At 43.3% G+C, this 26160-nt stretch overlaps 1 protein-coding gene across 1 annotated transcript in view; it reads right to left on the bottom strand.

Annotated features, from left to right (window-relative positions):
* ADCY2 (adenylate cyclase 2) overlaps positions 1-25895 on the bottom strand; it is a 150544-nt gene extending 124649 nt beyond the window's left edge. Inside the window, exons 1-2 of the mRNA XM_063130192.1 lie at positions 25614-25895; positions 3516-3713 (exon numbers count right to left, since the gene is read on the bottom strand). Of these exons, the coding sequence (XP_062986262.1) occupies positions 3516-3713; positions 25614-25895 (480 nt within the window). The remainder of the gene's footprint in view (positions 1-3515; positions 3714-25613) is intronic.
* Between the last annotated feature and the right edge of the window lie 265 nt (positions 25896-26160).

A 26160-nucleotide genomic window follows, 5' to 3' on the forward strand; every position in this document is an offset into this window, starting at 1 on the left:
ATTATTTATATTATTTATTATATTTATTTGTATCCCGCCTTTTGCCCAATACTGGGCCTCAAGGCGGTATTACAAAGTTTAAAACATACTTGTTAAAACTTAGGAAAAGAAATGTAAAAAAAAAAAGTTTAAAATACACAACAAAATTATAAGTCAGTAGGGGGAGAAAACGAAACAAATAAATAAGGGGACAGGCCCTCGCCTTGGTGTTGCCCCCTTCGGAGGTGACCCCGCTGGTGGCGGACCCACCCTCAAAGGAGCCTGCCTCTTAAGCTCCCAGTCCCCAAAAGATGTTGCAGCTGTGTGTGTGTGAGATGGTTCTGTGCTGGGAGCCTGAGCCTGCTAGGAGGCAGTTGGAAGGTCCCGCAGACTAGGCAACCTCCCAAGGCAGGACAACAGCAGCCCCTGATTGGCCCCTTGCTTTGTAGGCTTCCTCTCCTGGCTGGATCACGATCCCAGGTAGCAGGAGCCTGCCTCTTAAGCTCAAGTTTCCCTAGTTCTCTTAAGTAAAGTGTACAATGTCTGAGCACAGTGCTGTGTTGGCAGTGTCAATGGTTAGCTTCAGCTTTGACAATTTTTGCATTAGTGTTTGACAAATACCTGGTGAGAAAGGAAAAATGCTTTCCCTCACTTTGAGCCCTTTTCAGGTTTCACTTCCATTCTTTAAAACTGGACACATTTCATTTTTAATCTACTAATGCAAGCTCATCCCAATGAGTCACTGGAAAACAGTGTGAGAGAGAGGGGGGGTGGGGGCACGGGCAGAGAGGAAGAGATCCTTACTGCCTGGCTGGCTGCAGCATATTCCTGCAGCTGGCAACGGGCTCAAGTTAAAGGAAGCCAGATTCCAGCTGAACATCAGGAAAAACATCCTGACTGTTAGAGCAGTACGACCATGGAATCAGTTACCTAGGGAGGTTGTGGGCTCTCCCACACTAGAGGCCTTCAAGAGGCAGCTGGACAACCATCTGTCAGGGATGCTTCAGGGTGGATTCCTGCATTGAGCAGGGGGTTGGACTCGATGGCCTTGTAGGCCCCTTCCAACTCTGCGATTCTATGATTCTATGAGTCTATGAAATTACTTGGTGCTAAAAGTCCTTTTTAGAAGTGATTCTGAGTTCTGAAAATGCTACTTCAAGACAAGGTACTTCACAATGCATACCACCTTCTCAGCCCACATTTTCTAGCAGTTGAACAAGAATCACAGGTTTAATTGAGCAACCTGATAGCCCACCCCAGCTGCCCAATTTAAAAGCATTTTTTGCTTTTCCCCTTCTCCACTCCCCACTTCTCTCTCATATAAACTTTAGTCTCCCTAGATTACACATTCCTGCAGCTGATTATGGGTTGAATCTAGATTTAGTCATGTGCAACAGAGGTCACAGAAGAGGACTTCCCTGCCACCTCCCCACGGCAGCCCGTCTGGCCCTCAGAAACTATACACACAGGGTCAGGATGCTTTCAGATGAGGCTTTTATATTGCAATCACCCTGCCTCCCATGGAATTTTAAAGGGGTGGTCTACATATTGTCATCCTCTACTCATTACTCTCCCACTGCTCTTTCTATCTTTTCTCATGCTGCAGAAAACCCATTAATGATGTGGAAGAGGGGGAACAGAATAGCTGCATGATACCTTTTCATCGGTAGCACTAGGAGTCTTCCATTTGGAGACACTCTCAGGGCTCCATCTGACGAGCGTTTTATTGCATGCTCATGTCACTCACGGATTTTTCACAGGTCCCTCACATGACATCGTCTGCCTCCCATGCGCCTTCCACCCCTTCTGGCCTTCCTTGCGTGACAAAAAAACTCTCAAGAAAGTCCAATATAATTTTAAACCCAGAAGTTGCTGCTCTCTCCTGCTGTATGCAGGAGAAGCAGCGGGATTAGAACAGCCTACTGAATGGGCCTCGTGCTCGTTGTTTAATTCTTGTTTTGAAACAGGAAGTAACTGAGCAACGAAAACAGGAGCGGAGAAGCGACGGTAGGGAGCGTACTTTCCCACATGTGATGGAGCCCTCACTCATATCACCTCCTTCCTCAGCATCCCCCTGAACCACAACTTACCCTGTTCACAGGGTCCCACATCTCCCTCTTTGGCATTTTCACAGGGCTGGAGAAGACGACAGGGAAGAAAGCTTCTGCCAGCCCCGTTGCAAATGCCTACTTTTGGCTCTAACCCTATGAACCTTTTCTGCGGCTTTAAAAACACCAACACCAAACTACTGCAATAACTCAGAGATTCAAAGGAGAGAGAGAGACAACAGAAAGTTTCCACATAGAGATAGGATCACATTAGATGTCCATGTAGTTGACAATCGGAGAATTTTATGTGTTATCTCTATTACATGTCAATGGCGCATGTTTAGCACAAGTAACCATGGAATTACTACAGGGATTTATTGTTGTATCCTGGAATGGATCTTGGTTATGTTTTTCCATTGCTTTGTTAATTTCTGATGATCTGGAAGAACAGAGGACTCAGCAGAAACCTAAAGGTCAACTTTCCACCTGGACATTAAGTGTAATAATTGAATAATTGTCTATGTGGTTATTGTCAATTAAGGGTTGCAAAGAGTTGCATCATTGTACATGTTGTCTATAAAAGTAAATGTCTCTTATACCTCCCATTACCTACTTGATGTGTGCTGTACTGACTGACCGTTTGTAAGTATTTGTATCTGTACTGCCATAACTAAATTATATGTATCTGCCAGTAAAAGGTTTGTTTTAACCTACAAGAATCTTTGCCTTAATTTATGTCTTTGCTGTCTCTTGGCTGAGAACCGCTGCATTCTCTGCTAGTCTCTGGTTGCCCAGGCAGAGACTTAATACAAAAAGGTTATGTGCCAGAATCCCAGTCTGAGCCATAACTAATCAGCTTTTATGCCATAACTCAACATTTATTATCTTAGGATGATATTTCCCTGTGAAATATTGCTCATGTAAATATACCTTTCATCTCTTTAGAATCTTCTGTCCAGTAGTTACTGCCTTACCCTAAAATACTTTTATTCAGAAATAAAGGAGGGGCAGAGGAAATAAAGCATACTGTGATACATTCACATAGTCAGCTGACTTTTATGTGACTGGTCAACTGATCCAGTTTTACTTATCACTTACCATGTGACCAGAATACCAATAATTAGCTCTTTATACTGTTAGAGACACCATGCTGGATGTTTTTAAATGGCAAACCCATTTTAAACAGTCATCTGTGCATTTCCAATTCATTTTAAAGGTCCTGAGCAGAAGGATTCCCCACTTAATTATGCTCTATGCTTTAAACTGTTTGAAAATCCAATCTTTCCAAAGGATGTTTTGGAGATCTGCAACTCTTTGTACTGGACATTTTCCTACTTGGACAAAGGAGTTTTGAGTGCCTTATCTTCAAACACACAACTAATTTTTCTCAAATCTTCTTGGCCATTTTAACCAAAAATATTCTTCTCCCAAAATCAGTAGAAATCAATCATTCATATATGCAGGAAGCAAGCAAACAAAAAACCCTACCTGGTCCCATGGACAGATGATTCCTCCAAACCACATGAATAGGTATCCCATGGCAACTAGACACACCCAGACTACCAAAGAGAAAACACGAAGGAACTTCTTGAATAACGGCTCTATGCAGGCAAGGATAAATATGGCAAAGAAAATGGCAAGGGCTGTTGGAACAGTTATCAAGAAAGCCACGTGGTCCTCGGTTTCCTGAAAACAACAAGAAAGGAAAGCTTACAATTTAACCAATGCAACAGGAAACTAACATTCACCTTCATTATGATGAATCACAAAATACCTGTTTACCCAAATAGTTTCAGATCAATTTCCTATTCGAGCTGAGGCTTACAAGAACTGGTATTAAATTTTAAAGGGCTAACTACTGTTGGTTTAAATGAGAGATGGAGATCCCAGGGTAAATTGTTTTATATCAGGGGTAGGCAAACATTTGGGCGCTCTGGGCACAGTTGGCCATTGAAAAACTGTCCTGGGCACCACCACAAAATGGGCACGCTGTAGGCAGATAAATGCATCAGCCAGCCTGTAGCCATCTTCATTTCCCAAGAATGTCTTTCATGGCTTTCATAGGAAGCAGCTAAAGGCCCTTAATTTGCTTTCAAGAAATCCCAGCTTCCAGTAAGTAATTTTTTTTAAAATAAATAAATATAAGAAGCAGGAGCAGTAGGGCACCTCAGCAGATGTCAAGAAATTTGTTAGAGGGCACAATATTGCCCGTTGGCACCAAGTTCCCTACTATTGGTTTAGATAAAGATGATATTCCCAAGAAAAGAAAAAAAACAATTTTGTAACTAATACAAAAACTGATGTAGTATATTTCCTAGCTGCCTGTTAGAACAATTCAAAACGTATTGGTTTGCAACTAAATTGAGCTTAACTACTCCCCTGCGAGCACACTCTCAAACCTTTTGTTACTTAGCGCACTTTCTTTTTGCATTGTAGAATTATATCTGCTTGGAGGCAAAGGGACAACCACGAAGCTAAATCAGTTTCTGTTTGGCTTTCTCTGTACATATGCAAGGTCACTACAGCTGCAAACTTAAGTACACTTACTAAAGAGTAATTCCTAAGAAACTCAGTGTTACCTACTACTGAGTACACATACTTAGTTAGGATTGCACTATAAGCAAATCGCTTACTTGAACACTAAAACTAGAGCCAAAGAATCAAGAAACAAATCCCATGAACTCCAGAAACCTTGCATGGCAAGCCTTTGCACACCAAACAGCCTTTAAACTGATGGAAGTTTACAAGTAGCTTATTATACATCAGGATGGTATGCTGTCAAATTTTCCACTGAGCAGCCTCAAGCCCCTCACATGAGCCTAAGCAGTTCTTTGGGTCCCTCATTGACTATTTATTTAGAGAACTTCTAGCCAGCCGTTCCATTCAGTGAACCTATAAGGTAGCTTACAATAAAATAACACGTAATCACAAACAATGGGAACAGTCATGTGTTTAGAGCTATACGCACAAGCAGAAAGGACCCTACATGAAGATTTGGGCTTGCATTCCCCCACCTTCTCTTCTCCTCTTTCCATGCTACTGAGATAGAGTGACCATATGGAAAAGAGGACAGGGGCCCTGTATCTTTAACAGTTGCATAGAAAAGGGAATTCAGCAGGTGCTATTTGTATGCATGCGGCACCTGGTGAAATTCCCTCTTTATCCTAAAAGTTAAAGCTGCAGGAACCCTGCCCTCTTTTGTATCTCGAGGGCAGGTCTCCTGCAGCTTTAACCGTTGCGATGAAGAAGGAATTTCACCAGCTGCTGCCTGTGTACAAATAACCTGTGCTGAAATTCCCTTTTCTATACAACTGTTAAAGATACAGGAGCCCTGTCCTCCTTTCCATATGGTCACCTTAACTGAGAGGAGGAATAAACTAGAATTCAGTTTCACTTTAACAGATCCCTGGCTTGTTATTGCAAGCTGTGGTTTTAAAAAGTCAATTGCTAAACGAGCCAACAATAAATCCTGGGTTGCTGGCTTGTTTTATAAACAAGTTTATTTAAAACCACAATCCCTGGTTTCACATAACAAACCAGAAAGCTGCTCAAGCTAAACTGAAGTCTGGTTTATTCTACCTGCAAATCACATGGAAGCTGGCACTTCATGCAGACTCCTTTCTGTTCATGCTTGAAGCAATAAATAACCGTTGTTTGTTATTTGCAAATGCCTAAATGCTCAGTAGTTTCCAGAAGCAAGGGCAGAAAAGAGTTTCAACATGACTTGGGAAGTAAATGTGCATCACACTTTTGGTAATGTCATGAATAGTCATAATTTACCCCAATAATACAATACTTGCTGTGTCATATTCATAGTAATTGACCTCAAGATTTAGGCAAGTTATATATGTATGCTTTCCCCCAAAGTTAACATTAATACAGAACACTAGGGCTTAATTGAGCACTATTACCTTGCACGTGCTGGCACATGGCAGGCACTACCCACCTGTCAGGATTGGGCCCAGCCCCCCTGTGCTTTCAGAGCTGGAACTAGAACAGTTAGACCAGAGAGTGGGGGAGGAAACTCCCCAAGAGCCTCCAGGAGTTGGGGAAGGATTTTCCCAAGGCCTTGACAAACAGTTGGCCCAGGCCAAGACACCACCTGCCCACTCCAACACCGGCAGAAACCAAATCTCCTCTGAGGTGGAGGAGGAGGAGGAGGAGGAGGAGGAAGGTAGCAACTTTGTTGATGCAAGGGCATATTGTCAGTGTAAGAGGGCAGAGTTAGGGAATGGGTTGAGATGTTCTGCCAGAACACCCAACCAACAGACCTAACACTGAAGAGAGACACTGTAAAGGAGTGGCTTAAGCAGCATTTCAGGTCTTGCTGTAAGTGCCCATTATCAATTTGGTGGTAACTTCTCTACCTTGCTAAAGGCCTTAGCTAGACGACGGGTTAGCCTGGGCTGATACCCGGGATGTATGTCCAGATGACGCACAGGGGATCCTGGGCTCAGGCAGGGGTCAACCCTCCCTTGCCCCGGGGTAACGGGCACCACTTTTGGCCCAGTATTTCCCGCTGAGCCTGAGACCGCGAGCGTGTAAACTGTTCCGCCGCTTTTCCTGGCTACCGCAATTACCCGTGAGTAGCCGGGAAAAGCGGTGGGCGGGGCGCAGTGCTCCTCAGGAGTGCTGCGGCCATCATGGTTAGGGTGGGGGGAGCGGGGAAAGCCATTAATTTTTAAAAAAACCACTTACCTGAGCGCACAAGCATTCGTGTGCATGGCCCCTTTAAGACAAAAAAAAAATGGCGGACGCCACGGGGTCCTTTTTTGACCTCCTCGCGCCTGAGGTGTAGACTACGTCGAGAGCCCATGATAGTTGCATCGCGGGCTCTCCTCTCCTCACCAACGGATTATCAGGTAGGTCTAGCAAAGGCCAAAGTCTTCCCTAAGACAGTTCAGGTTTTGCTCTTTAGGTTGGTCTGTATTGTGGAAAAGCTTGCCATTACCATAATAAAGCAGTATCTGCTTGAAGTTTGAATCTGTTGATTGCATAGTGGGATTGCTACAGCTCTGACATGCCCAGACGTCACTTGTCGTGTCATCCAAACCCAGGTGGCATGGCTTGATGGAGGGGGAAACAACCCTCAAATAACCCAACAACAGGCCACGCATGCACTGCCACTTAAACAAGCACTGTGACTTGCTTATTTATTACATTTTTATAATACCCAATAGCTGAAGCTATTCAAGCCACAGTAATTGTGTGAACTGGTCCAATGTGTTTGAAAGAGTCTCCTATGGCTCCACTAATTTCAAAGGTGTCCTTCAATATGCAGCCCTTCCCACGCACCCAAACTACTCTGCAGGGTCCCCTGACCTTTTGGGGAGATCCAAGCAAGAAGGGGTTTTAACACTCCCCTACCATGAGAAGATACTTGTGTTCTCACAGTGGGATCTTGATCCAAGCCATTCCTTGCATATGTACTTCCCTGTAATGCTTCTACCAAAGAGATTTTCAAAACATCAGCTAATATCTTGTAATAGCTATTAAACTATCTGAACTGGTAACCTAACTAAATCTGTGTTTCAATTGAATTAACCACCTCTTCCTGTGCAATAAAAGGGTAGGTCTAGCAAATGTAATAAATATTTATTTATTTATTACATTTCTATACCGCCCAATAGCCGGAGCTCTCTGGGCAGTTCACAAAAATTAAAAACATTCAAAGTATAAAACAACAGTATAAAACCATAATATAAAATACCATATAAAAGCTCAACCAGATAAAAACAGCAGCAATGCAAAATTACAAATCTAAAACACCAAGTTAAAATTTATTTATAGACCGTTAAAATGCTGGGAGAATAAAACGGTCTTCACCTGGCGTCTAAAAGCATATAATGTAGGTGCCAAGCGAACCTCCTTAGGGAGCTCATTCCACAGCCAGGGTGCCACAGCAGAGAAGGCCCTCCTCCTGGTAGCCACCTGCCTCACTTCCTTTGGCAGGGGCTCGCGGAGAAGAACCCGAGGATGGCCTTAGGGTCCGGGCAGGTACATACGGGAGGAGGCATTCCTTCAGATAGCCTGGCCCCAAGACGTTTAGGGCTTTAAACGTTAATACCAGCACTTTGAATCGGGCCCGGACCTGGACTGGCAGCCAATGAAGCTGGAAAAGGACTGGCGTGATGTGATCTCGTCGGCCAGTCCCTGTTAGTAACCATGCTGCCCTGTTTTGTACCAGTTGAAGTTTCCGGATCATTTTCAAAGGCAGCCCCACGTATAACGCATTGCTGTAATCCGAACGAGAGGTTATCAGAGCATGGATAACTGTAGCTAGGCTATCTCTGTCCAGATAAGGGCGCAGTTGGTGTATCAGCCTAAGCTGATAAAAGGTGCTCTTCGCCACTGAGTTCACCTGTGCCTCAAGTGACAGTTCTGGATCCAAGAGCACCCCCAAACTACGGACCCGATCCTTTAGGGAGAGTGCATTAAGAAATTATTGACATGACAGGTCTCTGGCTTTTGTGAAATATATCATGATTCATAACAAACAATTTCATATTAATTTCCCTTTTTCACAAGAGGAACAAATCATCTTCATCTTCTTCTTCTCGCTAATTTACATGCAAGTAGTTTTCTTGACTTACAACTGGTATCAAAATACTTTTCCTTTACTGTACATTGTGCCTCTATATGCTCAATATGTATCTCTAATATCCAATTCCCTTTTCACCTATTTTGCTTTTGCAATGGTACCGAAGATCATTTTTTAAAATATTTATTTTAAGCTCTGCTGTCTTTCTTGATTTCTTTGGTCTAATATGCAGATGCACTTAAAAATAAACTTCTGGCATGTACTTCCAGCTTTCCATACTATTACCTTCATTATCTCCTGAGTAGAGTTTATATGAAAAACTCATATTTCTATAGGATAATTGCGACGACACCGACCCCACACAGAAGGCCTTGCCTAGCACACCCTTCTCAAGCCAAGCGCCACGTCTTGAAAAGCCTGAGGAAAGGGTAAAAACAACAACACCTCTCCCCTATATGTGAGGGAACAAGGTAAAGGGTTTTGGAAAATAGGTTCTATTGTTGAGGTACTGAACTGCAGGTGTTTTAGTGTTTTTACACTGTGTAAAATAGCAGGTAATAAATCCGAGCTGACGCGTGGTTTGTGGTAACAGAACACAAAGTAAATTTTATTGAAACTGAACAGATCTTTGGCATTTCAATTTAGATCGAACCTGCTTATTTTTATATTTAAAACAACAATCCCAAGACCTTCAAAATCTTATCTCTTCTCACTCCTCACACACCAAACATTCTCAAGAAGCACAAGCCTCAGACACTCCACAAGAGTAATGATCAGACTCAGATAAGACTAGACTAGACTCACAACCCCCTCAGCCAACCTATTTATACTCCTCCCTCCCCCTCTCTCACCGCATCATCAGCCACACCCACTCAGTCAAACATTCCGCACTCGCTAGACATATAAAACCAGACATACCTAAGGGACAGAAAGGTGGGTATTGCCACAATAATATATCAATTTATTTAGTTAGTTATTAGATTTATATACCACTGAACATATTCTAAAATATCTCTGTGGTTTATTTCAAAAACTTCGAAACATTTCTTTGTCCTACAATAATTTGTTATCTTCCATGTTTTCTGTATTATTTTTATAAGAAAGCTGCAAGTGGGTGGTGTTCTCTGTATAAAAAAATCACCAATTATGAGATTTTGTGACTATATTGCTTAGTGATAAAAACTTCTCAATTCTAGAGCAACCCTTTCTTACATTAAAATAGAAAATATATTCACCTTTTTCTAAATGCTAGATTCTTCCATGCAGATATCTGTACTTTATTCAAATTCATATGTGAATTTAAAATAAATTATTTTAAAATGATGGATGACTATGTTTTCATGGGAAAATAATATTTTGTTTAATAGCAAAATTAAAGAGAAACAGCATACACAAAGTTAGTCATCACAAAAATACTATACTCAGCAGGCTTCCAAATTGTATTTTAATTTCTCCAGTGAGGTTTGCTTTTAATTTTTAACACAATAAAGAACAGGCAAATAAAACGGATAGGAAAATTACAAAGTTCTACTTTATACTTCTTCCATGTCTATTATTCTAGGCCAAAATATATGCAAATCATTTATTGGAATCAACACACTCACTAGATCTGGTAAAAAAAGAAGCCTTCCTTCCAATAAAAGGTCTAGGCATCTACATGTCACTCTTTCAAATATTGAAATTATTGTAAATTCCTCAATCTGAATTCCTGCATTGAGCAGGGGGTTGGACTCAATGGCCTTATAGTCCCCTTCCAACTCTACTGTTCTATGATTCTATGATTCCATTGCATTATAGGAGGTGAGTGTTTATCCTTCCAATGTTGTAATATTAGTCTTTTAACTGTCAAAAGGGTTCAGGGAATCCATTTACATGACCATTTGTTCATTTCCATGAAGCAGATAAATAATTAAAAAGATTGTGTACATCGGTGAATATTAAAGATTGTTCCAGAACAAAATTATTATGTATAATAACCTCTCCACAAAAAGAAGCAAATACTGGACATTTAAAATGTGTTTAAAAGAAGTATTAGCTGTATTGCACTTCCCGCAATTAGTTAAATTAGACAATGCTTTATTAAGGAGACGTTGGCCCTTTCTACGCCTAAGGATTATCCCAGGAAAATGGAGGGATCGCCCCTGCCTGCTCCCAGGATCCCCTGAGTGTCATTTGCATGCACAGGATGATCCCGGGATTATTATTATTATTTATTTATTTATTTATTTATTTATATAGCACCATCAATGTACATGGTGCTGTACAGAGTAAAACAGTAAATAGCAAGACCCTGCCGCTTAGGCTTACATTCTAATTAAATCATGGTAAAACAATAAGGAGGGGAAGAAAATGCAAACAGGCACAGGGTAGGGTAAACAGGCACTGGGTAGGGTAAAACTAACAGTATAAAGTCCAAACAACATCAAGTTTTAAAAGCTTTAGGAAAGAGAAAGGTTTTTAGCTGAGCTTTAAAAGCTGCGGTTGAACTTGTAGATCTCAAATGTTCAGGAAGAGCGTTCCAGGCATAAGGGGCAGCAGAAGAAAATGGACGAAGCCGAGCAAGGGAAGTAGAGACCCTTGGGCAGGCGAGAAACATGGCATCAGAGGAGCGAAGAGCACGAGCGGGGCAATAGTGTGAGATGAGAGAGGAGAGATAGGAAGGAGCTAGACCGTGAAAATCTTTGTAGGTCAACAGGAGAAGTTTATATTGGATTCTGAAGTGAATTGGAAGCCAGTGAAGAGATTTCAGAAGTGGAGTAACATGGTCAGAGTGGCGAGCCAGGAAGATGATCTTAGCGGCAGAGTGGTGGACAGAAACCAGCGGACTGATGCAAGAGGAAGGAAGGCCAGAGAGAAGAAGGTTGCAGTAGTCCAGCCAAGGATGATCCCGGGGTGGGGGAAGGCAGGTGTAGAAACAGCCATTGTGGTGTCTGACAGACATAAAGCAAAAGTTGTTCCTCACTAAGATATAGCCTAAGATCCATAGACATGAAAGGTAGGCGTGAAAGCTGCAACACATTAGGCGTTTTGTGGTGGTGCTCACAGCAGTTCCTCAAATTCTCAAATGCAGTCCTGGGTCCAAAAAGATTAGGGAATCCTGCCCTAGAAACTTCTGCAACACACAGGTATTTCTTAGTAGCCAAGTTAATATTGAAAGGCCAAGTTTAAAAACCACTAATTAAAGTTAATTTCCTTGTAACTTAAAACCAACCTTTTTGTCCTGTCCTCAGTATATAGGGTGAGCAATTGCTTCTGCTCTTCCAAATCCTTTTGAAATCGTCCTTTTCAAATGAACTTCATGTCTTTTTGCATTTATGCCCCATTCTTTGAAAAGAATTCAGGGTGCCAAAAAGAATTACCCCATTTTATTCTCACAGCAGCCTTGTGAAGTAGGTTAAACTGAGAATCCAAGGTCATAAAGTCAACTTTATACCTGAGCAGGCAGGGATTTGACCCCGGCTCTCTCATCCAAGTCTAACACCCTGTCTATAAAAACACTTGCTCTCTACATTTGTGTTGAACAGAGTGCAGGGGCACTTCCACACGTCGTACTGAGCCCGCTTCCATCCGGCCCCAGTGCACCCCGAAAACAATCGTGTAACTTGCCTGTAAAAGAGACGAGGAAGAGGCGTCCTTGCCGGTGGTGCCGGCGGTGCCGCCACCCAACTCCCTCTTCGCTCGGAGGGAGTTGGGTGGCGGCGGCAAGGACGCCTCTTCCTCATCTCTTTTACAGGCAAGTTACACGATCGTTTTCAGGGTGCACTGGGGGCAGATGGAAGCGCCCTGAGAACGACGTGTGGAAGTGCCCCTTATGGCATGTATCGCGGAGCGTCAGACACGTTTCATAGCTACCTGGTGGGTGTCAATACCCAGTTAAAATGCCACCTGTGGATTATAGACACAAGTATGGCAAGAGGTTAGGGTGCTATAGCCAGTGGCCCTCACACTGAGGAGTTTCTCCGCTCTTGGAGGAACCCCCTCATTTTGCATCTTTAGCCATTGTTCAAAACCAGCATCGTTCAGATGTGCACTTGTTTCACAGGCTTTCCTGAGAATGTGAAGTGACCCGCTTTATTTGTCTGCTGTGCTGATGTATTGCTGCTCCTGTTCTGATGCTTGTTTTATTGATATTTATGTGTTTTAATTAGCTGTGCCAGCCACCTTGGAAGTCCCAATATAGGAGAGGAAGGTGGAACAAATATTTAAATAAATAGGACTGCTGACTCTTGTTTGGCTGACAAGTCATAATAACACCTGTATCTGTCTCCAAAGTGCTACTTCCCTGCCTGTAGCAAGTTATTCCTTTCTTGCAGTTGTGCCTTGGGCTCTTTTTCCTCCCTACCTGTAAGGTTTGCTGTCTTCCTGCTCTTCTATTTACTGAGAGCCACCAAAACCATAAGCAACTTGCTCATGTACTACAAAATATTTAAAGCAGCTCTTTAGGGGCTAGAGATAAGATAAGCACACAATAAATGCTATGCTGCTGTATATATTGGATTCCAATCCAGAAATATGCTGTGTGTATGCAAGCGCCCAGCCATTCAATGGATGCCTTCACTATCAGCCCTGACAGCACCAATCAGTTATTTAGGAGGGATGGGATTCTCAAGCCAAGCTTCCTCCCATCTCTATTCATCAATTCTGTTCAGCACTGCACATGTAGTTCCCAATTCTGTGTTAGAAATAATGCATAGAAGCCCCACTGGCTGGAAGAACAGTAAGGCTGCAGGACACTTTCAACACCCACCAGCACCCTTTTGCTTGGACAGTACCCAATCCAAGATAGATAAGTGTATGCAATATTAAAACATTTTTAACAATATTGCAAATATTGGTCATACCAAAAAGCAGCTATTTGAACCTACAGGATAAAGCAGGGTATACATTTAAAAGAGTATTATTATTATTTTACACTATTTAGAGCTGAAACTGGGCTTCAGAAAAAACGTTTTTTAAAGAAGTGTGGGGGATTTTTCTTCAAAGTGAAACAATATAACTTCTTACAGAACCACCAAGTTAAATGAAAGAGGGGGCAAAACAAAAGAAAGCCAGAAAGCCTTACATTACTGGGAGCAGTCCCTATTGAACTTGATGGGACACTGCAGAGTGTGTGTGTGTGTGTGTGTGTGTGTGTGTGTATATATATATATATAGGATTGTTCTGTGAGGCTGCACTCCTATATACCCTTAACTAGGAGTAAGTCTCATTGGATTCTGTTGAATTAATCTCTGGGTAGATATGAAGGGGATTGTGCTGTAATTCATTTAATAAAATAACTTTGCATGACAAAAACAAGCAAAGCGGGTGCATTCTGCCAATAGGTATATGGGAGGAACCAGTTTTGAGGAAGACCAGCTGAGAATTAAATACCAGGGCAACAGCCATTTTGAGTTCATCTGTTGTAAAGGTTTAAGTTTTATTTCTTTGTTCCGCAGTTCAGCCTCCTTTGGCATAATTTTACAAAGTCTCCAGCTGAAAATATTACAAAGTTGGCTACTGAGTAGTTCTGACTCTAGTACACTCAAGAAAATGTGTTTTTTTGGACTGCGTCTACTTGCATCCAAACACAAAAGGTGAAATTTGACTCAGATATCCTCCATGACTTTAGGTACATATTTCTGAGAATTTTGTTCCACTACCATTTCCCCCCTCCTGCATTCCACTCCAAACTATTACTCTGAATGAAATGAGAATTCAAGAGAAGAGAATTCTTCTCTTTTGCAGATCCAACTTGGAGGTTTTGCAAGGAGTTGTTGGCATTTAGTAGTTCTCCTGCTCTGTGCAAGGACTGCGTCAAATCTATTGACATGTTGATCTTAGTTTAATATACTGACATCCAAGCCTCTTTACAAATACTACATCAAAAGCACATTTCATATATACCTACTACCTTATTCTATCTTAACTTGTACCCTAACAGGGTTTGCTCACCTTGGCACAGCCTAGCAACTGCCTGCACACATGCCACACACTTTGAATTATATTATATTTTTTATTATCATCATCATCATCATCATCCCGCCTTTTGCCCAATGCTGGGCCTCAAGCCAGCTTTACAAAATTAAAACACATACAGTTAAAAAATTTAAATAGAGAAGTACAAAAGTTTAAAAATATATTAAATATGTTCCAATAGTAAAACATTTAGACATTTAAAATCATGAGAATTTTAGGCTGGAGGGTTAAATAATCATAGAATCATAGAATAGCAGAGTTGGAAGGGGCCTACAAGGCCATCGAGTCCAACTCCCTGCTCAATGCAGGAATCCACCCTAAAGCATCCCTGACAGATGCTTGTCCAGCTGCCTCTTGAAGGCCTCTAGTGTGGGAGAGCCCACCACCTCACCAGGCAACTGATTCCATTGTCGTACTGCTCTAACAGTCAGGAAGTTTTTCCTGATGTCCAGCTGGAATCTGGCTTGCTTTAACTTGAGCCCATTATTCCGTGTCCTGCACTCTGGGAGGATCGAGAAGAGATCCTGGCCCTCCTCTGTGTAACAACCTTTTAAGTATTTGAAGAGTGCTTTCATGTTTCCCCTCAATCTTCTCTTCTCCAGGCTAAACATGCCCAGTTCTTTCAGTCTCTCTTCATAGGGCTCTGTTTCCAGATCCCTGATCATCCTGGTTGCCCTCCTCTGAACACGCTCTAGCTTGTCTGCGTCCTTCTTGAATTGTGGAGCCCAGAACTGGACGCAATACTCTAGATGAGGCCTAAACAGGGCCGAATAGAGAGGAACCAATACCTCACGTGATTTGGAAGCTATACTTCTATTAATGCAGCCCAAAATAGCATTTGCCTTTCTTGCAGCCATATCGCACTGTTGGCTCATATTCAGCTTGTGATCTACAACAATTCCAAGATCCTTCGCGTTTATAGTATTGCTGAGCCAAGTATCCCCCATCTTGTAACTGTGCATTTGGTTTCTATTTCCTAAATGTAGAACTTGGCATTTATCCCTATTAAATTTCATTCTGTTGTTTTCAACCCAGCACTTCAGCCTATCAAGATCCGCTTTTGGGAGAAGAGTGAGGCAAAGTAGGAATTGAGCACTTCAGCCTTTTCTTTGTCATCTGTTATCAATTTGCCATCCTCATTAAGCAGTTGAACCACCATTTCTTTCCTCCGTCTTTTACTACTCACATATCTGAAGAAAGCCTTTTTATTGCTTTTAGCATCCCTCGCTCATTCTCATCTTTAGCCCTCCTGACGCCATTTTGGCACTTCTGCGCCACCTGTCTGTACTCTTCTTTTGTAGCCTGGCCTTCCTTCCACTTCCTATATGTATCTTTTTTTGTTTTTGTTTTCAGGTCATCTCTAAGCTTTTTGTGGAGCCACATTGGTTTCCTCTGTTGTCTTCTATCTTTTTTCCTTGTTGGAATTGTTTGTAACTGTGCCTTTAAAATTTCTTTTTTTAATTACTCCCACCCATCCTGCACTCCTTTTCTCATTAGGCTCACTTGCCATGGGACCTTACTTATCATAGTTCTGAGTTTATTAAAATCAGCTTTCCTAAAATCCAGAGTACGTGTATGGCTACACTCAACTTTTGTCTCCTTCATAATCAAGAATTCAAGTATGACGTGGTCACTTTCCCCCAGAGTTCCCATAACTGCCACTTTATCCACTAAGTCATCCCTATTGGTCAATATCAAGTCAAGGATTGCCGATCCTCTAGTCCCTTCCTCCACTTTCTGTAGGAGAAAGTTATCACCCACACATGTCAGGAATTTCTTGGAAGGGCCGCTTTTGGCAGAATTTGTCTCCCAACAGATATCAGGGTAATTGAAGTCCCCCATCACTACTACATCACACTTCCTTGAATGGAGGTCCAGATTATTCACCAAATGCCTGCCGGAACAAGAAGGTTTTTGCCATCCTCCGAAATTACATCACGGAGGGAGCCATTCTAGCTTCCCTGAGAAGGCCGAGAAGGTCCTCCCCCGTATTCCCAACAGGCGTGCTTGTGATGGTGGTGGGACTGAGAGAAGGGCTTTCCCTGAAGATCTCAAAGCACGGGCAGGCTCGTAAGGGAGAAAACAGTCTTTTAGATTACCTGGACCCGAGCCATATAGGGCTTTATAAGTCATAACCAGCACTTTGAATCGTGCCCAGAAACAGACTGGAAGCCAGTGGAGCTGCTTTAACAGGGGAGTTGTATGCTCCCTGTAACCAGCCCTGGTCAACACTTTGGCTGCAGCTCTTTAAAGGCAGTCCCACAAAGAGCACACTACAACCTGTAACTAAGACTTGTGTGGCCAGGTCCAACATCTCTAGGAACGGGCGCAATTGGTGCACTAGCTTTAACTGTGCAAATGCACTTCTGGCTACCACTGAAACCTGGGCATCCAGGCTCAGGGGTGAATGACAGTATGTTGTAATATTGATACTAGGAACACAGCAACTGTTCTTAAGTGTCTGAGCCCAGCAGCACAGGGAGCAGGGGGAACATGATTGGTTACATTCATACACTGAAACTGTCTCTATTTACAAGGAACAATCCATGTTTTCAAGGCAACCCAAAGTGGACATGTAAGGAAGTTCACACAACTGATCCTTCCTTTCACTCATCTCCCAGCAGTCTGCCATCCCACCTCACCGAAAAACCTCTCTAGTGTGGTGGGAGGTCTCCTGAACAGCATGGACTGTTTCACAGGGGTTCTTCGGTGAGACAGGGAATTGCCCAAACTTAAGGAGAGCTACTTGACAAATTATGAAAGAATGAGGTGGCAAGTATATAGGATATCTCTAACTCTCTGCCCACTTTGAGTAACACAATTTTACACTACTCAGGAGAAGAGCCTCCCTGATTTGTAGCAGAGGCTTTGGGGGGCACAGTGAGTTAGGAAGAGCAGGTTCTCTTCTCTTTGCTGTTACCTTTTGGGTTTTGGGAGAGTCAGGAGGGTGTGGAGACACTGGTGCTCAATACTTACTACATTAAAATCTTGGATTTCTCCATTGATTTCTATGGACAGCTCTCACTTCTGTCCCCAGAACATTTAAAATTACCATCTCAGTGTGAACCATAAAATGACTTATAATGTGATTGTTCCCTATACTCTATTTATAACTGTGTGTGTCTTCTTCCCTCCTCGTTTGCTTGTTTCTCTAGAAGGAAAGAGAAGCAGAGAAACTGAGCAAAGGACAGTGGAGGCCTAGACACAGAGTTATAACTAATTACCTTCCATTTTCTTCTTTATCCCATCTGCACTACTTGCTTTCTCTTTCAACTAGCTTCTTCTGCCTGCCAGCTGATCAGCAGTGTTTTGAACCCTCTGAGGCTGCCATGACCACACTCTTCATGGGCCACCTCCAATCAGCCTATTCCATTCCACCCCTATCATTTTCTTTTCCAACTGACTCCATGTTTTGTGGCTACTGAGCATGCTCAGTTTTCCTTGGGCTGATCTGGAGTGTCTTCCACCTCAAATCCCCCCCCCCATCCCCTCTAAAGATCTTTTGTACTTCTGCAATCCTTGAAGTTTCCTCAAGCATGCTGATATCTCCCTCTTGTATGTAGAGGGTGCTGTTTTGACAACACAAGGATCAGCACTCATCCTGAACTTTGGAAATAAAGGGAACTTGTAATAAAGTGCTGCCATGTGTAACGCTCCTGTTCAGGGTTTCAGCTAGCCCACCATGTGTCTTGTGTTTGGTGTAGCAGACGCTGAGTTGGGGCAAGTTATGGGGCAATCCAAAAGGCAAAGCAACAAAATAGCCAATTGGTCATGCACAAAAGTTCCAGTCCAGTACGGGATTAAACAAAGGTGAGAGTGGTCCAGATGCAGGCAAAGGTCAAAGCACAATTAAGCAGGACATTACCATACACAGTCCAGAAGCTGAGTCAAACAAGAGGTCAGTAGCACAGAATGTCAACTACAAGGCAAGCTCCAAAAAGCAAGGCACAGGAACAGATGACCAATGTTGTTCCGACACTGGCTAGCTAGGTCTACTGTGAAAGCTTTTAATTCCAAAGCCTGTAGAGCCCCACCCAGAGCTCATCCATAGTAATTAGAGCTCCCTGTTCATAACTCCTGAGAAGTGAGTACTCCTTTGCTCTGTTCGGAAGGAAGGTGGGTAGGGGAACTAGGGAGACGTAGGGGTGATGGAATCATAATGACCAGACCCACCACACAAACGTGGAACCAAGTGGTGCTGCATGCTGCCAGTCCTCACCCCTCCACCATAGTTACCTGTAACTTCTCCTCTGCTGGGTGCGCACCAATCTGATCTCATACCTTTCTGGATCATGGCTTTGACTAGGGAAATTATCTTTTCAACAGCATAAAGGCATACGGAGAAGTGCAACTGCTTTGGTTCTATTATGTTGTCCAGAAAAACATGCCTGAATTTACAGTGGCATTAAAAGTTGAAGTTAGTGAATTCTTATTTATTCATAGATATCATTATTACAAACAAGATGTCCAGAGGAAAAGTTATTCACTTTTATTGCCAATTACAGTGGGAAGTACAAGTTCTAAAATTGAGGCAAGGAGAAATAATGGGTTTCCTCTTGCTTCTTATGCATGCTTCTCAGCTATAAGCTGGCAGCTTCTGAAAATAAAAAATAATCTACAATTCTTTGTAGTAAGGAGCTTTTGAAGAAGTGCCAGGTGGTGGGGATTTTCTTACTTTCATTTAAAAATATGTCAGAAACTGAAGTCTGAGTTCCTCAGTGTATACTTTATTGGTCTTCATTTTTCTGTGCATCAGGAATAAAGAGGCAAGACAAGTACTTGATTGCAGAATAAGTAACAGGATGGTACAAGAAAAGGAAAATGAAGAGCTGTCATTTGAACGCATGGCATTTCTAACCTTGCACATTGATCTCAAGTGTTGCCTCAAATAATGTGTAAGAAAATATATTTGAAGCTAAGCCAATTAGTTTGAAAATTTACCAGTTTGGACATGCAAAATCTGAGCACTACATCAATTTAAATATTTAGATATTGAAGTTCAATAATTAAACCTCAGGATGGACAAAAAGCCTCCTTCTTTTAGGCTGCAACACTTCTTTTAGGCCACACACTTAGGTGGCAGGAAGCACCATTTAACTCAGTGGTACTTACTTCTGAGTGAACATATATAGGATTCTGTTGTTTGTTGTTCCTATAAAAAAACCCTTTAAATATTAACAAGTCTGCATCAATATAGTTGGTATTCCAGCAAGATATGATGTATTTTAAAAGTATTTAATTTTAAATGCCCTTTATAAACTGTTAGACATTTTGTGAAAAGTGATGTTTAGATAGATTACTGTTTATAATCTAGACTATTATTTGGCATAATCCAGCTAAATTTAAAGTCCCTCTTATTTAATGTGTGATTTAAACCCAAGCCTAAGCACCTAAACTGTGGGTGGACTGTGCTGATTATTTCTAAGTTACAGCTTACTTAGAGATAATTGTTATTTAAAAAATTAAGGAGAATGATTAGTTGTTTTGAAACTACTGATGGAGTACTTGTTTTGAAACTACCAATGCACTTACCAATACAAATTACCGTATTTCTTCGATTCTAAGACGCACTTCTTTCCCTAAAGTAACAGCTCTAGAAATGGGGTGCGCCTTAGAATCGATGGCGTCTTAGAATCGAAGAAATACGGTATCTACCCCTTCTTCCCACCCCTTTGGCGCCAACCAGCTTCCACTACCAACAGAAAACCTAAGAAAGGCTCTCTCAAAAGCCTCACCAAAAAACAGCCAAGCGTTTTGTTGCCAGGACGATGCCTCCGCGTCTCCTCTTCCCCACCTCACCGCCCCCCCGGCCGCCCCCGCTTTGCCAGGCCAGGCCGCTTACTCCTCCTTTATCTGCCTGCCCTCCGGGGAACACCCCAGTTCCGTACCTCATGCTTCAAACCCTCAACCTCCTGCCCCTTCTTCACCTTCAGCCAGGCTCTCCTAGCGCCGCTTCAGAAAGCGCCTCCCTCGGCTCACGAGGGAGAGGCGGAGCGCGAGAAGGAAGCCCCGCCTCAAACTACAGAGCCGTGGCGAAGGCTAGAACAGGGGGGATGTGAGGCCAAGGCATAGAGAGGACAAGGGACAGAAGGGCGCACGGGGGAGCATAGAGAGCGCGGCACAAGTTTGAGGCCTCTTCGGAAAGTGTGTGTGGCGGGGGGGGGGCGTGCGATGTCGTCCAAGCGCGTGCGATCTTGCTCATGACGAGAGTTTTATGCTTTTTTCCCTGTTGGTGGCACTGAAATTAGTGTGCGCCTTAGAATCAATGGCGTCTTACAATCGAAGAAATACGGTAGGAATCGTAATGGTTGATTTATTGAAAATTTTAAAAATAAGCAAAGAATAAGAATATTATCATTATGTCTGAATATTAAAAATGCTGAAAATGTGTTTCAATTTATACGGCAAATGTATAATTGCAAGTGCCACACCGCAAACTCTTTTGCAAGTTTGAATATGGAAATCAGCATTATTTTCATAACTTTTTTTATTACTCCATGAATTCCAAAGGTTTAAATCATGTAGTATGGCTATTCATACAATTTAGACATAATTAACTGTTTCCTTTTGTCTTTTCGAATACCTTGTAGAAATTATGAATTCTCATTCATATCAGAAATGGATGTGCACATTATATTATAAACAACAGAACGGAGCTTTTCACCTTCTAAAATGCTTGACCATGAATAACATCAGGGCAAAAGGAACAAGATTTTTTTTAAAAGCTTTTAAATGAAAAGGAAAAAAAATGTCCAGTGACCCAAAGGCTCTGGCTCAGCATCCACTGGGAGATGTACCCAAGGGCAACTATTCTTTGTGTCTGCAAAGTAAAATTGCCTCTACTTTCACGGACAAAAGAGTAAGTGGGCAATTCTTTCTCCCCTTCCACATACCATTTTTGTTGTTAACCACTGGGAAATAAAGCCTTCTAAATACATTATAATTGAACTCCCCACCCCCACCCTCCTCATGGTGTGTCTGGAATGCCAAAGACAAACTAACTATCACATTCACAGGATCTCGCTCTCGCGCTAAGCCTGCCCAGCCTCTGCCAATGCATACAGTGGCTTCCGTACCTCTCAATAGCCCCTTAGTTCAGAGCTGCAGCTATGACACATTTTCAGCAAGGAACATGAAAACTGGCCTAAGAAGGTTTTAGATATTAAGGAAATTGTGACCAAGGGGATTACGCAATTTTTCAACGCAGGCTGTTAAAATGCATTTCAGTCCTGTGATGTCTGCAAAGGCAGGCTTATATTTTGTAGACAACACCTTCCAACCAATTATTTTATACACTTGAATATATACAGGATATTTAGGGAGGGCATGGGGGGGGGAGGAGGAGAGCCCATCAATCTAATTTGAACTGAAACAGTACTGCACTAGCTTACCTCTAGCTATTTCTCTGACTTCAGTTGTTTTGATTTGTATTTGCTCTGAAACTGACATGGCTCCGTATACCACAATAACATGCATAAACCTTGAAGGTCTATTAAAACTCAGTGAATTCCTCTGCTCATATCCTTTCATGACCCAGGTGACCCAATTTAGTAAAACAACTCTGCTTGCCCAAAATCTCTGCATATTTATCCAGTTTAACTCCTATGCAAATCCCTCAAACAGAAAGGGAAGTGGGGAATGCTAAAGTCTCTCCAAAATAGTCTGCTCCAAATATGAAGTAGTCAGATTACCAACAGACTATCTGTTGTGGTCAGAAACAAGCACTACGGCTGGTTTACAAATGCATGCTCATCAATGCACCTTCAAATAATGATCTGCACATGTGAAGACCCTAACACATCCCATATTATCAACAAAACTCTCATATCACCCCGGAGAGGTGCTGTCAGTCACAGTAGTCCAGCCTCTCCCAATCTGATGCCCTCCAGATGTGTTGGACTACAACTCTCATCATTCCCACCCAGGACAGACAATGCCATGCTGGCTGGGAATGATGGGAGTTGTAGTCCAACACAACTGAAGGGCACCAGGTTGGGGATAACTAGTGTGGTAGACTATACTGAGCTAGATGGATCAATGGTATGACTGAATAATAGGCAGCTTGTAAGGCTATAATTCCATACACATTTACCTGGGAGTATTGGAACTACTTACTCTGCAGAAGCACACACAGATCGAGGCTAAATGAGCCATCATCGAGATTGTCAGGTTGCAGCCTAGAGAATTGCACTGTATCTTTAAATTCCCCACTGAATCTATGGATGAGGCTGCCATAGCTTCTCCCACCTAGTTTGCCCCCACTCTTTTTGCCCACTCTCTCCTCCACTACAATTGAAATTCCAGGCTGGTGGAGAGGGATAAAAAGGGTTGCGACTACAAAATACACAAGAGAAACCTCAGCCGCGTCATCTCTCCATTCAAAAGAAGTTAAAATATAACAGCACAGTGCTGTGGGTGACAACCTGACATTCCTCTTTAATACCATTCGGAGGTTTGCGAGGTTTGCACTCTGAACACAAAAACAGGTGTGTATCTGGCTCACTGCATCTGTTTATGCATCTGCTTGTTTTCCTGAACTACAGGCTTGGGGTGCAATCCTGCTCCTATACAAGCCAATAGCAAAAGAAAAAAAAATTCCTATTGATTTTAATGGAGGAGGAGTAGAGCCTTGGGGAGTGAGCCAGTGAATCGAACAAACCCCAGCAAGTTTCCCCCTGCTGAAAATCAGAAGCTTGTATGCTGCATGTGAAGCAGATGTTCTGAGCAATGGGTTTCTAATTATTTAAAACAAAGAATCCATATATAAAACAAATGGAACCTGCAACAAAATGTTGCAGTGTAGAGTGTTCCTGTACACAGCCATGCTCTCCTCCAGAATAGTCTGTTCCATTCCCCTCCCACCCAGTTTTCATTGCCCCACCCAAATTTTATTTACTTTTATTTATGACGTTTCTATACTGCCCAATAACTGAAGCTCTCTGGGTGGTTAAACAGTACTATGCAAGTCAACCCAATAATCACCATTCCATGGCCACCAAACACATTCAATCCTCACTGGGATGTTTTGGGGGTTCCCCCCCCCCCACAGAGAGATCTATGGGTTTTTCACCTAAATATTTTTTGTACTTCTAGAACCCTTGGAGTTCCAGGCCTGCTTATACCTCTCTCTCATGTGTGAGTGTTTTTGGCTACATAAACATGACACTCACCCCTGATCATCAGAAATAGAGGGAACGGTGGTTCCTTCAACTCCTTTTTATGGAATGAAAATATTGTAAATGTGTTGGATACCTAGTGCAGTTTTTTAGCTTTAAAAACTTGTCACTTGAACAATGTGTATAAAGTTTATCTGTCAGCAGGAAGCTTTTTCCTAAAGCTTTTAAAACTTGATATTGTGCGGACTTTACACTGTTAGTTTTACCCTACCCTGTGCCTGTTGGCATTCTCTTCCCCTCCTTATTGTTTTACTATGATTTTATTAGATTGTAAGCCTATGCGGCAGGGCCTTGCTATTTACTGTTTTACTCTGTACAGCACCATGTACATTGATGGTGCTATATAAATAAATAATAATAATAATAATAAAACCAGGCAAATGAATTAAAGGAATTAAATTTGGACTGCAAGCCTAAGCACACATTACTTGGTCATGAACCCCACTGAAATCTATGAGACTTATTTGCAAAAGAACCATGTTGATGACTAAAGCAGTGGTGTGTTTGTTTATTCCACTAGCAGAATGTTTAACAACAAGGACTGAACAGTGTGAAAGTTCCCCAAAGCAAGCCTTGGGGATGAAGTCTATTAACTATTTGTCCCTCTGCTATTTACATGAATGTATACAAGTCAACCAAGAGATTACACAAAATAATTGTGCGCTAACAGATAAAAAGGCAGTCACAGTTTTAAATCAGCTTGGAAAATACCAAACAGCTAGTGCAGAGGATGGAAAGAGAGTCCTTGTCTTGCCAAAGACCACACCATGGGGAAACAGCAGCAGCAGTAGCAGCCTTGCAATTAGCATCATCCACTGTGCAGAACAGAACATAAAATTATCTGCCAGTATAAAAATGAAAAAGGGAAGAAGGCAGCTCAGGCTCTGGGATACAGAAAAGCATGAATAAATTTCAAACCTGGACATGCTAAATAGCGGCATGACAGATTGCAACTGAAAGTAGAGCTATAGAACAACAACGTAAGGACTGAAGCCTCTGGGATGAAGATGAGGCTACAATCCTATACAAACTTTCCTTCGAGGAGTAAATCCCACTGATTTAAGTGGGGCTTACTTCTGAGTAGATATAAATAGGATAAGGCTGCACAGCTAACTGGCAGGGGTAGCAAAATACAGAAATAAACATGATCACGTTAACTTCGCCGCAATATCATCAGGGCTGCGTTCGAAATCGAAACTGCATAAAAGGTTCGCAAACAATTAAATTGTGTTTCTGTACTGGCCTGTGATCCATGGATCACGGTATTCTGGCAAGGCGGGCGTTAAGCACCTCTGTAAGCATGTTGCACCAAACCCCACAAGAATTCATTCGATATTTCGTAGCTGCAAAAATGCTTTTAGTTATAAGCAATAGAAAGCTTTATAACATAACAACAGCCATGCTCCAAATTAAAATTCGAACCATCCATCTGAGAAGGAAGCAAGATGCAGATGTATTTATTTATTTATTAGCAACGAGAGAAGGGAAATGCACTCTACGTATGCTCAACGGATTGCCGGTTTTTTGTTTTCTGAAGTTTGGAAGGACTAGCACAAAGCCAGGGGAGATGCCCCAGATGGCACCTATTCTCGGTGCCATCCCTATGTGCCACCTGGCTAAAGCAACGACCCAGAGCCTAACTCAGCAACACGGGAGGTCTAAAGCAATGGGTGTAGCGGCTCTGCCCCGAAGCCTACGCCCGGTGCCAGGCCCGGCGAACCTAACGGGACCCTGAACCCGGCCCTGGGTGTCAGAAGGCAGCCTAGGCAGGAGCGGAGCCCCGGCACCCCTCCCTCGTCCCTGGGCAAGTCCTCCTCAGCGCGCCTTCCACCTCCCCTCGGCGCGGCCCCTTCCCCGAGCAAGAGCGCCGCCCGGAGCAGGGCGCGAGGCGAGGAGGCGCGAGCCCCACTCACCAGCCCCGAGGCGACGAAGAAGACGGCGAGCAGAGCCAGGCAGGCGCCGATCACGATGAGCAGCAGGAAGACGAGCAGCGGGTGCTGCTGGCTCATGCAGTAGTAGGACTCGTAGAGCCAGTCGCGGCGGCGGCGGTGGCGGCGGCGGCGGCGGCGGCACGGGCAAAGGGGCCCGCGCCCGGCCGCGTCCTCCGGGGCCCCGCTGCCCTCGCCCTCGGCCAAGGCGGCCGCGCCGCCGCCGCCGCCGCCGCCGCGCTCCAGCAAGTACCGGTGCCGCCTCATGGCCGCCGAGCAGGGACGGCGCGCAAACTCCGCGCGCAGCGAAAAGCCCCGCCGCCAAACTCCTCAGGAGCAGCCCGCCGCCGGGCGCCCGCCGCCGCCGCCGCTTGCGCCTCCGAGCGCGGAGAGCAGCCGCCTCAGCCGGAGCATGGTGGGCGCGCGAAGGGGCGGCAGCGGGGCGGCCGCCTGAAAGGGGCGCGGCGGGGAGGGCGAGGGGGCACGCGCGCCTTGACCCCTCCCGGCCCGGGGGGGAGGGGAGCGGCCACGC

This window comes from Elgaria multicarinata, chromosome 7 (genome assembly GCF_023053635.1).
Source record: "Elgaria multicarinata webbii isolate HBS135686 ecotype San Diego chromosome 7, rElgMul1.1.pri, whole genome shotgun sequence".
NCBI classification, from domain to species: domain Eukaryota; kingdom Metazoa; phylum Chordata; class Lepidosauria; order Squamata; family Anguidae; genus Elgaria; species Elgaria multicarinata.